This window comes from Nelusetta ayraudi, unplaced genomic scaffold (genome assembly GCF_046127955.1).
Source record: "Nelusetta ayraudi isolate G7.1 ecotype Tasmania unplaced genomic scaffold, CSIRO-AGI_Nayr_v1 ptg000094l, whole genome shotgun sequence".
NCBI lineage: Eukaryota > Metazoa > Chordata > Actinopteri > Tetraodontiformes > Monacanthidae > Nelusetta > Nelusetta ayraudi.
In genome coordinates this window covers 2362792-2375012 of record NW_027466144.1, presented here as the reverse complement: position 1 = coordinate 2375012, position 12221 = coordinate 2362792, and the positions used below count along the sequence as shown (strand labels likewise).

At 46.7% G+C, this 12221-nt stretch overlaps 2 protein-coding genes across 25 annotated transcripts in view; both read right to left on the bottom strand.

Annotated features, from left to right (window-relative positions):
- The window catches only part of scrib (scribble planar cell polarity protein), a 48572-nt gene extending 43649 nt beyond the window's left edge, over window positions 1-4923 (bottom strand). For all 18 annotated transcript variants that reach the window (XM_076047690.1, XM_076047694.1, XM_076047698.1 and 15 more), the window contains exon 1: window positions 3781-4923. In XM_076047690.1, the coding sequence (XP_075903805.1) occupies window positions 3781-3939 (159 nt within the window). In that variant the 5' untranslated portion in view covers window positions 3940-4923. The remainder of the gene's footprint in view (window positions 1-3780) is intronic.
- Window positions 4924-5478: 555 nt separating this feature from the next.
- On the bottom strand, window positions 5479-12175 carry puf60b (poly-U binding splicing factor b). 7 transcript variants are annotated; one of them, XM_076047614.1, is made up of 12 exons: window positions 12031-12137; window positions 11376-11475; window positions 11068-11163; window positions 10892-10981; window positions 10346-10396; window positions 9099-9260; window positions 8890-8982; window positions 7625-7838; window positions 7312-7544; window positions 6769-6883; window positions 6286-6554; window positions 5479-6147 (listed from the first exon to the last, which is right to left on the bottom strand). In XM_076047614.1, exons 3-12 carry the CDS (start codon window positions 11143-11145, stop codon window positions 5848-5850), a joined length of 1605 nt encoding a protein of 534 aa, XP_075903729.1. In that variant the 5' UTR covers window positions 11146-11163; window positions 11376-11475; window positions 12031-12137; the 3' UTR covers window positions 5479-5847. The 7 variants fall into 7 exon arrangements, with proteins under 7 accessions (XP_075903729.1, XP_075903727.1, XP_075903728.1 ...); XM_076047612.1 differs by lacking the exon at window positions 11376-11475 and having other exon boundaries at window positions 12031-12175; XM_076047613.1 differs by lacking the exon at window positions 11376-11475 and having other exon boundaries at window positions 6286-6524; window positions 12031-12175.
- Between the last annotated feature and the right edge of the window lie 46 nt (window positions 12176-12221).

Below are 12221 nucleotides of genomic sequence, written 5' to 3'. Positions count from 1 at the left end.
ACTGTCATGGAAACGCAGCTTGTATCTCGCTCTTCTCTCTCTCTCTCTCTCTCTCTCTCTCTCTCGTCCTCTCAATCAGACCTCCCATCATCCCTTGCTTTGAGGAAAATGCAGGAAGGGCTCAGGCCCTGTGTGGGGGCAGCTGCTCATCAGCTCAGAACAAAAGCAACCTGCTGAAAGCTCCTCGCATCACAAAGAGCCTCCGAGCTCAGACTGCAGTGTCTTCGCAGACTCAAAACTTTCCGACACTGTAACGCTCCGAAGCGCCCTCGTTACGATTGTTTCATTTTTTGCGCCCGAGATCGTTGCATGGCTGCCGCCGCATCGATTCCGGCTGAGAGGCATGAAACATAATCTTCGCGTAGCGAGTTATTCCACGCGAGCGACGTCGACTTTGGCTGCAGGACGATAGAGAAAAGAAAAGAAGAGGGCGGCAGATAAAATGAGGACGAAGTGAAGTACAGGATGCAGTTTTTTGGGGTTTTTTTGGGGTTTTTTTTTTTGCAGCGGAGGGGCCGTCGACAGGTGTAATTCATCTTTGGTGGGAGCCTAGTTAAGCTGCTCACTGGGGACAGAATGAAGCAGGACTCGGCTGCAGGATGATCAAGGAGCACAGACGGAGGACAAACTGCAGAACTAAGCAGTTCACTGTAGAGACGCTGTAAATGAACTTTAACCATTCTTACTGAGCGCCAAACTTTTAGTGTCACAGCAGAATCAAGCGACGCACAGTCCGGGAGGCGAGAGCACAATTCCTTTGGCACTAAAACAGCTTCTTCTTGTAAATTCAAGCCCAGCCAACATGCTCGGAATGTCCAATCCAGGCGAAAAACAATGGAGCTGACAAACCTCGAAGTGGCGAGCGGGTGAAGCAAGTGCCAAACGGACACGGCTGAGTGACGGGGGGCCTTATTTTGTCTTATCTGGACCTGAGGCGGAACACGCACAAAGCACTTAGTGGGAATGGAGGGGGAAAGAAGAAAGGAAAAAAAATTGCTTCGATTTTTATCAGCGCATTTATGCGAGCCATAGAAAGAGCCGCAAGGGAGACAAACAGATCCCAGAGGAAGTGCACGCTGAGACACAGTGGCGTGGAGGACGGCGAGGAGGGAGGGTGGGGGGTTAACGGGTGGAGGGAGGGTCAGTCAAAACTTATGTGCTGCGGAGGGACATTTTCACGGCTGGGTGAAGCCCTAATCTGCCCTGAAACCACAGATCTGTTGGACCACATGAGACAAACACATGAGACTGAAGGAAGCTGCTTCTCTCGAAAAACCCTGATGAATTCCGCCGCCTCTTTCTCAGAAGAAGAAGCAGAAGCAGAAGCAGAAGAAGAAAAAGAAGAAGCAGAAGCCGAAGAAACCTTTATTAATCCCACATTGGGGATATTTCCATAATTACAGCAACAATACAATCGAAAAGAATGGAGATGATATTGATGAAATAAATAAGGACATAAATAAAATAAAAATTATTTATAGGCTAAAATATTTTTAGCCTCGGACAAAATAAATAATCCTACACATATCAGTCTTCCTTTTTACGCAGGAAACTAACTTTTATTTTGATTTCTATAAATGCATCAACAGGTTTTCCGCGCAGACCGGTCGATGCGTGCGGCTCTCGCGTGTCTTCCGGTGTCGCGGACGGATATCGTGGCTGCGCCGTGTATCAAATGTAGCAGGTTAGGCTGGGCAGGGATCCTGGGAGCCGCAACATTAAAACCTGTTCCGTCGAGTCTGACGGGGGTCACACCCACACAGGACTCGCTGCCTATTTCAACAAAGAGCAAAAAAAAAAAAAAAAAAAAAGGTTGATGCGGCCCGCCGTGCCGTCGGGATAAAGATGTTGCACTGTGTTAGTTCCTAGCTTCCCAGAAATAACTTTAACGTGGTTATCTTTTGGACTCCAAATATGATTCCAGGCTGGTCGTCAGCAGAGCAGCGCAACGCTGCCGACACAAAAACAAGACGGTGGATATTTAGGGAGAGGCGCAGGCAATCAAAGCCCGTGAATGGTCCCCTTTGTGGCCCGTCATGGGACTTGAGAAAGACTAAGGAGATAATTGCCGGTTCCTCAACATGATCTTGACAGTGAGGCCCCGTTTGTCAGTGCAGATACACAACCGGAGTTCCATTAGGAAGGTTTGCGATTTAAAAAAAAACAAAAACAACCAAACTTCCGTCAAAGAGATTTACAAAGATCTCCCCAGAAGACTGGGCTGCTCCGGTTCTGCCCTGCAGCGACGCTAGTTTATTCTAGCCAAGATGAACGTTTCGAAGGGGAGAAAAAAGTGAGGCGTGAAACATCAATTACAAACTTTCCATGTGCACTTCTGTCACGGTGAGTAAACAGAGGCGCAACGTGCCAGGAGAGCCGGGGGATTCCTGACTAGCTGCATACTTTGCAGGTTCTTTAGCTCATTTTCTGCAGACAGGCCACTCTTTATCCCGAATCAGGTCGCACCACTGCGGCCCGGACCAGCTCCCCAACCAAAAACTAACACAAAACAGTCGATTCATGCTTCCGTTTCGCAGACCTTGACAGTTCTCCATGGCACATGGAAACACGATTGTCGCAGAGAGAACATAATCTAAGATTGGGTGGGGTAGAGTGGTGGGGGTGAGGAAACTTAGGCAACATTCAGGAGCTTTAAACCACCATCTGTTCACCATGTTAAAACCCTCACGCTGCCATCTCAACCTACGCAGCCCCGACACCAAAGAACCCAGAGATTCAGAGAGATTATTTTTTAAAGCCTCCAAACTTTTATAACAACATGTTGGGGAAAGAAAAAAATCAGATGGACTCCCGTCCCGGGCCCAGACAGGCGCTTAGGAGTCGACGGCGTGTTATGCAATCGACAGTAGCAGAGACGACGCTCTGTCATCCAACATTTGTCACTGGCCAAAGGTCAACGCCTCGCAGACAGACGGAGCAGGTTGCCAGAAGAACACCAACACGTATCCGGTGCTCGGTACCTTTGGTCGCGATTTTTACAACAGGAACTTTGAAATGACACATGATGCAGGTCAAATCGCCTGTGCGACATTCAGGAATGAATGAGGTTCTCCGTTCATCTGTAATTCAGCAGTAACATTTGGAATGAACCACAGACGCAACTCTTATTGCATGTTATAACTGTGTTACACTGGCTTAGTGATTACAGAAGACATGGACAAAGCTAGACAGTCATCTGCTCTGTTCCGTAACTCTCGTCTGCATGGTCAAAGGCAACGCAGGCCAAGCGTAGGCGAGCTCCACCATAATGAGCTCTCTTCTGTTGTGGCACATTTTTAAAAATAGTTTCAACCTGGGTGGGTACACGGGGCTTAACATTTCAATTCCGCGCGCGGCCTCAAAAAAACTCTGCATCAAAGCAGAGCAGACAGCTGTACTATCATTACAGCCAACACATGTGCCAGCTGTTTCCAGGGCCGCTCTGCCTCAATGGATCCAACCTGTGGCTGGCAGAAATGAAGCACATCACTCTGTTGTCTGTCTGTCTGTCTGTCTGTTGTTTACACACTGGTCCACTGTTGGGTTTGATCCCAAAGCAAAACCTCTTTAAAGTCACTTTAAAGCAGAACCTGACTGTGTGTTCTTGCAGCCATGATCAGCACCATTTCCAAAAAAGGACGGGATAGCAAGACAAGCAAGCAACCCCTGTGGAGAAGGGCCACCGTTTGGTGCTTTCGAAGCAGCTCAATGAAACAACAATGCAGGGCCATGACAAATTGAAAAGCATGCGTTCATCGGGACGTGGAGCCTACTGCGTACCTTTGGTAGTTCTTTGAGTTGGTTGGCATCGAGCAGGAGCTCCTCCAGGCTGCGGCTGTAGCGGAAGATCTCATCGGGGACCGTCTGCAGGCTGCAGTGCCGCTTGTCCACCGACTCGACGTGGCGGTTGCAGCGCCACAGAGGGATACACTTCAGCATGTCCGGCCGCCCGGGGTGGAGATGTGCTTGCCGCCGGCGCTATTGTGGTCCCCTCATCGGAGGGTGAAGGTCAGCAGCGACGGTGTTCGGAAGGGAGCGGGACTCCCCAAGTCAATGTCAAATCACTCACGGTGTTCCCACAACGAAGGAGGAGAGCAGGAGCAAGAGGCCGGAATCCACTTAAGAGACACGAGAATAATCCCCCCCTCGGAGCTGCGACAGATATTTCCCGGTTCGGTTCAGTTCTGCGGTGTGTGTGTGTGTGTGGGTCGAGGATGGTCGGCTTCAACCTAGCGCCATCCGCACCGAAATTGCCGCGCAAAGCAAAAGTGATAGGTCTCGCTCGGCGGAGCCGCTCGCCTACTTCTGGTACTTTTCAACAGTGACAGGGCAACGTTAGCTCGCGCTGCTACCGCCTCTACCAACATCCCTGTTCGGGCAGGAGCAGTGGCTGCGCGGCGGCTAAGCGACAACCGCGTAGCCAGCGACTCAGTGGAGGTTTCTCCTCCTGGTGGAAGTCTGTTAAACACTCGGCCTCACGCACGCAGACACTAACTCCCGATATGTCTGGAATGCGGTGGTGGGAAAAAAGTCTACCGACGGTGCGAGTTCCAAGAGATTATGTCGAGTATGGCTGCGCAGGGGGACGTCCTCGTCCGCTCCGCTCCGCACCGCACCGGCTGTGTTGTTAGCGCGCTAGCCACCGTTAGCTCCCATCGGCTAGCAGCCAACTGAATAGCCTTTGTGCCGCCTAGCAGCTAGTCTAAGCTAAGTAGCGCTTATGGCGAAAGCTACGGAAACACCTTGTGGACATCCCAAAAAAGACGTCGGAGTGGCTTCACCAGGCGACTGTTCATCCGACGGGACGCAGCGAGCTGAAGAAATGTGAGCGGCGTGTTGCTGGTGGACTTTCAGCAGCAGCCCGCCGAGCCCTCCTCCTCTTGCTGAACCCCAGCGGGCGGGTTTGTGCGTGGGGGGCTGGGCTCGCTCGCGCTGAGCTGAGCTGACGAGGCCACACGTTACTAGGCGCCCCTGTAACGGCGTTCATCTTACCGAACAGCGTCACCTAGTGATGACTAGTTCTGTTAGATTTAGTGTTGTAGTCAAGACCGCACCAACCGAGACAGACATTATCAAGACTAGATAGTATCGAGACAAGACCAAGACTTAATGTTCAACAAAACAAAAACAAAAAAAGACATTTGTCTTTTTTTAAATTCAAGTTTGCTTCTAAATCAAACAGCAACATCTCTTTTCAGCAAGATGTCTTTTAATAATTCTTTCATGTTTTGCTGCTTTGCCAACTTTTTTTTTTAATTTGTTGCTTCATAAAATAAAATAAAAACATTTACTAGGAATAAGAGGGTGTGTCATTAAAACAGCTGCTGGATTCTTTTCGGTTATCATCTGTCATCGTAGTGTTGGCTGAGTCTGTCCAACCCCTAAAATGGAATTGGGAATAATCTTCAGTATATGTTCGACCAAAACTGCTGCTGCTACGTATAAGTTCGACAAATTCAAAGAGGATACATTTCAGTCTTTTCGTGGACAAAACAACTTTTAATAATAAAAAGGAAACAAAAACGTTTTACATGTCCTTGTATTTCAAGAAACAACAACATAAGCTAAGCAAGAATCTGTAATGCTCCAAAAAGGTCTGATTACAAAAATGCGTCTTGTGACTTTCCACTAGTCTTGAATCGTTCAACATGGAAATATTTCACTGAATTCCCCCCACAAAAGGGACAGATAACGATGTTGACAACCATTTTTAAAAAATAAAGGACAATAAAAACAATAATTACAAATTTCAGAGGCCTGCATCTGTAGCTGCTGTGGGTGTGGCTGAGAAGGTCGGAGAGGTCTGGAGGATGAGAATGGGCGCTGGTGGACCATTTCACATTTTCTTTACGCAGAGAGGTCGCTGCTGTTAAAACGATCTTGGTCGTACACCTCGGCCACAACTTTGCGACCTCCGAACCAGCGGTCGTTCAGGGCCTGGATGGCTTTGTTCATCTCTGAAGCCATGGAAAATTCTACAAAGATTTTGACGATGATGTCGGCATCCTCCTCTTCTCCTTGTTTTTCTTGGTAAATGATGACCCTGTTCACGGAGCCAAACTTCCCGCACTCCTCCGTCACCTCGCCCTCCAGGTCGTCGTCTATGTCTTCGGGTCCGACCATATTTCGAAGGACCATCACGGTGGACTGATAGAGAGTAAAGTCAGGATTAAATGCAATCAGGGAGGAGGGGAGACAGAGATAAATCATACTATATACAAGTTAAGGCCTCAATCAAATCCACCACAGTTCTTTTATCCCCCCCTGTAGGTTTTGATATCTCACCTCTGACTTTCTCAGCAATTTCTGCATCACCATGTGCCTGGCACTGCTGCCCGAGATGCTCATGTGCTCCTGGTCACTCAGCATCTCCTGTCCTGTGCCGTCCTGCAGCATCTCCTCCTTCTCTTCCTTCCTCTCCTGCTGACCGGCGGCGGCGGCGGCGGCAGCGGCGGCGGCGACTTGAGCGGACAGGACTGGCGGTGATGCGAGGATGGGGTTTACCAGGCCGACCTGGGGAAGCACTGGTATAGGAGGACGCACTGGAGTCACACCTTTAGAGGGCAAGGCAGACACGCAGCGGATGACAAACAGCGACAGCACTGCGCCTTTTAACAGCTCAATGTGAATCAGTTATAAGTTGGTTGAGACTTACGGGACACACAGGGGAAAAAATGCAAAATTCTTTTTTCTAACACAAAGAAGTTGCACATTACCATAAAGCCGTGTAAAGACTTTCAGGGTTGAGTGACAACTCTTGGAACGAACCTGTAATGACACCCGGTGCCTGGGCAGCCATGACAGCCTGAGGCATCCCCATCTGGCCACCGAGAAGCTGGGGCGCGGCTAACGCCCCTAGTACTGACGCACCAGCTACAGCCTCCTTAAGAGAGGGGGGGCCCCCAAGACATTAGGTAAGGGAAACACACAGAGCACAGCACAAGGCAACACAGTCAACGATCACACATGGTTACACAGTGAACTCAGCCTGGCCTCCCCTTCACCACTAACTGGCTCGACTGGTTTCTTTCCTCGGAATTAGGCAGCAAGGCCTAATCGCGTTCAAAAATATCATGTAAAACAATAGGATAGCTGTTAACTATGAGACATAACTTTACAAATCACAGCGGCCTGAAGTTTTACCTACAAACCTGTTACCTTACTTATAGTCCAAATACGATCATATAAACCCCTTTTTCTGTACGCAATCCCTACAAAACTGGCCTCCTTTGCAAAGCCTCAATTAACGATCTACGTCCTCAACATCTGTGCTCGTGGTTTCAATTCTAGCTCGATCTGGGTTATATTTACCTGTAAGGCCATTAAATCCCTTTGGAAGGGATTCATACTTGCCTGGGCCGTTATCTTAGCGGTGGCCGCCGCTGCAGCCACAGCTGCTGCAGGCGGCAGCCCGCCAGGGGTCGTCGGGGTCAGTAAGGGCATGGGCGGCGTCACCGCCTTGCCCACTCGCAGGTACTGACCACCGAGGTCAAAGAGGTTCATTGAAGAGACAGCGTCCAGGGCTGACTGAGGCTTCTCATATTCTGGAAGAGAAACAGAATTATGGCTCGCGAGCCAACCGGCAGCGGCAGTGGCGCGAGCACGCACAGGCGCTCCAGCTCACCGATGAAGCCAAAGCCTCTGTGCCGTCCGGACGTGGGGTCCCTGGCTAGTGTGCAAGACTTGATCCTTCCAAAGGCCTCAAACACACTCTTGATGTCATCGTCTGACAGGTCAGGGTGGACAGACGCCACGTAGATCCGGTTGAAGGCGCGAGCCTCCTCGGCCAACTGGTCAATGATGGGTTGCGCCTGACCGATGTTACTTGGCCGCCCGACCTATTGCACAGATCATACCAGCACTTCTGCTTAGTGGACGCCTTCTCGCGCTCGTCAAGATCGCCTGCTCCTTTGACTTTTGCCAGCCACCAAATTCAGTCAGAGCCACTCTGGTGCCGTAACTGCAAACCTCTGGATTGCAAAGTTGTATTAACAACAAGCAATTGGCCATCATGTAACTTTACATGGGCATTTATAATATCCAAAGGATGATGAAAGTGCTTTATTTTAACATCAAGATATATATTTAAAAAAAAACAAAAAAACTTTTAAGGCTAATTAGGGGTGTTCCCATAATTAGCCTTAAAATTAACTAATAACTATGGTCAAATAGTCACTATTATTTTCTTTATTTATACTCAAGACTATTAAGAACCATCAATTGAAGTATAACACAATCTTATTCTTAAGTTAGAAAATTATTTACTATAAACCACAATATTGAGAAGATTCCTTTAATCATTCTTCTTCAATCTACCATGCAGATGTTGATCCAATTTTACAGATATGGCACCAAAACTCTGAACTAGTGGCCAGAACAAAAGATTGCACCAATTTCCTCGCTTTCGCACCCTAACCAACGCCTGCCTCAAGTAACAAAACTAGGACCTCTTGATCAAAACAAGAAGCTACAGGACAGAAGCATCTGTACTACACATGGGGCGGCCAAGCAACACCACCCAGGCGCAGTCCATCATTAGCACATTGTGGGCACAGAGTGAGATCTCGCATTGTTGGCCATCTTCTTCATATGGGTCACTAAAGCAACTTGACTGAAATGATGAAAGAAAAACACACAACCCAGACAGAGCACTGGCATACGCCCAGGCACACACGCACACATACCTGAAAATCAACATAAACAGAAAAAAGAGAGGGAGACGTTACTCACATAAATGCAAGGGACAAGAAAAGAAACTGCCTTGGTGACAAATTAGAAATGCAAATGCAAGTTTAATTATGGCGTACCAAAAAAAGACTGAAATATGACATTTTTGAATGATTATTATTATCATCATTAATAAAAAAAAAAATGTTTTCTCAGACTCGCCTTAATGTTCCTTCCTCCCAACATGACTGAGTTCATCTGCTCCAGTGCCAGCTGAGCAGCCTCCGGTACGTCGTACTCTACAAAGGCAAAACCCTGCAGCCAGGACAAATGTGGAAATTCACAGTTCATAACAAAGTTTTCAATTCAAGTTTTTGTAAAAAATAAAAGTTGACTTAAATTAAAACAGCAAGTGACAACTTAAAACTGACCTTGTGTTTCATAGTTACAGAATCCCAAGACATATCAATGCTCTTGATTGGGCCAAATGGGGCGAAGGCCTGTCTGATGGTGTCCTCACCAAGCTCATAGTAAATGGACCCCACATACACCCGACACATGATGGCTAGAGCACGTTGCCGTTGAGCTGCCACCTGCCAACCAGGGGAAACACCAGATGATAAGCATTAGAGAATAAATGAAAGACAGACAAACACACACACACCCACACACACAAATAATAAATGTGTATTTTCTACCTTGCTGTGTTTTTCCAAAAGCAAGAAATTGGTGGAGACCAATTCAAAAATAGATTGCATTTCATAGAAAGCACTTCCTACTTTAAAGTGCAAACTTTTTACACAATTGCTTTAACATTAGTTGTCCCCATTTGTAACTAAGATTTGGCCTTGATTTGGTTACAATTAGACATATGAAGGAAAACACACTGATGTGATAAACATGCACAGCCCTCACAAATATTTGTTGCCAAGTAACTGACCTGTAGTCCAGAGATGCAAGTAAGATAACAAAAGTAACTGTGGAGTTCAAATCAAAGTCTTGCTTAGAGCATTAGGAAATGTCTACTTGTGCCAGGAAAGACGGTTTAACCGCAAAGAACAGCTGTGTCCAGCCAGTCTGCTGTTTGTGTTCTACACCCACAAAGAATGACATAACCCTAATATAAACTGTGGAAAGCCTCCTGTGGCATTGACAGAAAAAAAAAAAAAAAAAAGTAAGTAAAGTAAAGAAAAACATTGACTTTGAGATGGCTGAAAAGATCCCTGATACTGCTGTTCTCTCGTTTTGGTCCATTCTCGGGAATGCTATCCCTCTTTCATCCCATGCCATGTAGAGTCAATTTTTACATGTCAAACAAATGCACATTTTTCAAAGAGAAGTGACCTTTGTTGTTGCAAGTCCTCAGCATGTTACTACCTACAGGGCTTAGTCTTAACTTAAGGGAAGAAAAAAATAAATAACATGAACTGTACAAATGATAATCAAAAAAAGCAAATAATTAGCATTATTATTAATATAAACTAATAAGTAATTCCTCCCATAGTATTGAAAAAAATGTTGCAGGAACATTACAAACAGTGAGTCAAGTTTTCTTTCAAAATATGCATTTTCTCGAGGAAAAAGGCAAGGGTCGTTGACAATGCAACCACTAAAAGAAGGGTAACAGTCCTGTTCCACTGGGAATGCGCACAGAAAGAAAATTTAATAATCTATTGACCGATTGTAAAGGTGAGAGAGGATCTCCAAAGCCCATTGTCACTGCTGCCATCTGAAAGACAGTAAAGATGAAAAAAGTGCTGAAAAGTAGGTTAAATAATCCCTTAGCTTAGCTGTTTTCAAATTGTCATTGCTTTGCTATATAGACAGAGGCGGTTATACTAATACTATAATCAGACACTCCCTCTAAACAACATACAGTTTGGAGAGTTGACACCCTATCTATAATCACAAATCACCACACAGCAGGAAACATAAACAAGGGCCTTTAAAATGCAAATTATACACATGACCAACGCCTATGTGACGATCTTCTCCACCTGAAAAAGAGCAGAGGAAAAAGCAACAGCACACGATCTATACATGTGGTCTTTTTCACCGTCAAAGTGAAAAGGGATTTGTGACTTCCACTGGAACTTTACCAACAACCAACATTGAGGACAGGTGCGTTAACTACTTATGAAAATCCAAAAAACATATTGTCACAAATTCCGTCACACATCACGTGGGCAATACAAAAGGTGAGGAGAAAGTTTCCACATCTCACCTGCAAGTTGGTGAGCTGTTGTTGCTGATGGGCGATGGTCTGCTTCACCAAGACACTCTTAATGCTTTGTTCCATTGCATACTTCTTTGCCTGGGGAGCAAGAAAAGGATATGAATTACTAACGGTAGAACAATATTACTTGGTGCATATTTCATTTTTGCCAGGAGCTGACCTACCCGTTGCAATGCTTCCTGCTGCTCTGGGGTGAGAGGCGGAAGGCCAAGCTTGGAGCCCGTGCTCTGTCCATTCTCCATCGTCAGAGCTTCACCTCCCTGGAATTCAAACACCAATTTAATCCGACAGTTAAATCAAAGTCCGAAAACGGGGCCTGGAGTGTAAAAACACCTGCCTGAATTATATGCAGGTCCCAATAAGAAAACCCATCCGTTGAAACTCATCACACCACAGATCAATATGCTGCTATGTATTGTATGTAGGACATACAACCGAGAGGATAGCAAGCCGAACTGTACGAGCTCCTTACCTACGCAACCCGCTAATCGCCGAGTCCGCCACCAGACTGAGGCCGGAAAGCCCCCAAGGGGAAGAGGACTGGTGTGAAGGCTTTAACGACTGAACAAATTCTAGGGAAAATAAAAAATGCCTTCAGACTAACGTTTAGATAGATAACACACACAGCGAGTAGTTGGTTTCCATTGCAATACGCACAACGTCAGCCCGCCTTTCTACGGAGTGTTGTTAGCCTAGCGTTAGCTTGACGCATGCGCTCTGGCCATTCTCAGCCCTCAAGTGTTGCTACCATCGCTGGTTGAGACGAAGGCCAATGCGTAAAAAGCTCGCCAAACCTAAGCTTTCACCGAATACGCGTCTCACTAAAATCTAATTGTCGACATCAACTAAGATACGGGTCAGACCAAAGTGATCGGAAATGTAACGAATAGTAAAACATCTGGGAGGCCTGTCTTCCATTTAGCTCGGGACAAGCTAATATGCTAACATTAGCCTTTCATTAGGCGCGCGAGGCAGCTGTGCTCCCTCTTCCACTCTATACGCATATGCCGTGAGTTTACTACAAAGTTCCTTTCGCCAAAACGAACACAGAAATCGCACAACCCGAAACGCAGTCAATAGAGCAGAGATGTGTATGTGTGCTGTTTTTGATCGAGAAAATTATTTACCGCAGCCTCGGTAACCGCCATGAAGCACACCGTCTCCGTCAGGCCACCACCACACGACAACACTCGCGAGAGTAGGGCTGCTTCAATGGAAGATATCGCGATAGTCAATGAGACGCGACAAGTGAATGACGTCAGCGTGCAAACGTAGACCGAACGTTTTCGTCAAAGGGGAAAACAAATCTGTTTCCCAA

Coding starts and splice junctions, on each gene's coding strand:
- puf60b (XM_076047612.1), bottom strand. CDS start 12,051: ATGGCGGTTACCGAGGCTGCG. Junction 9,261..10,345: donor CTCTCTCACCTTTACAATCG/GTCAATAGATTA, acceptor CCTGGTTGGCAG/GTGGCAGCTCAACGGCAACG. Junction 8,983..9,098: donor CTGTAACTATGAAACACAAG/GTCAGTTTTAAG, acceptor TCCTGGCTGCAG/GGTTTTGCCTTTGTAGAGTA.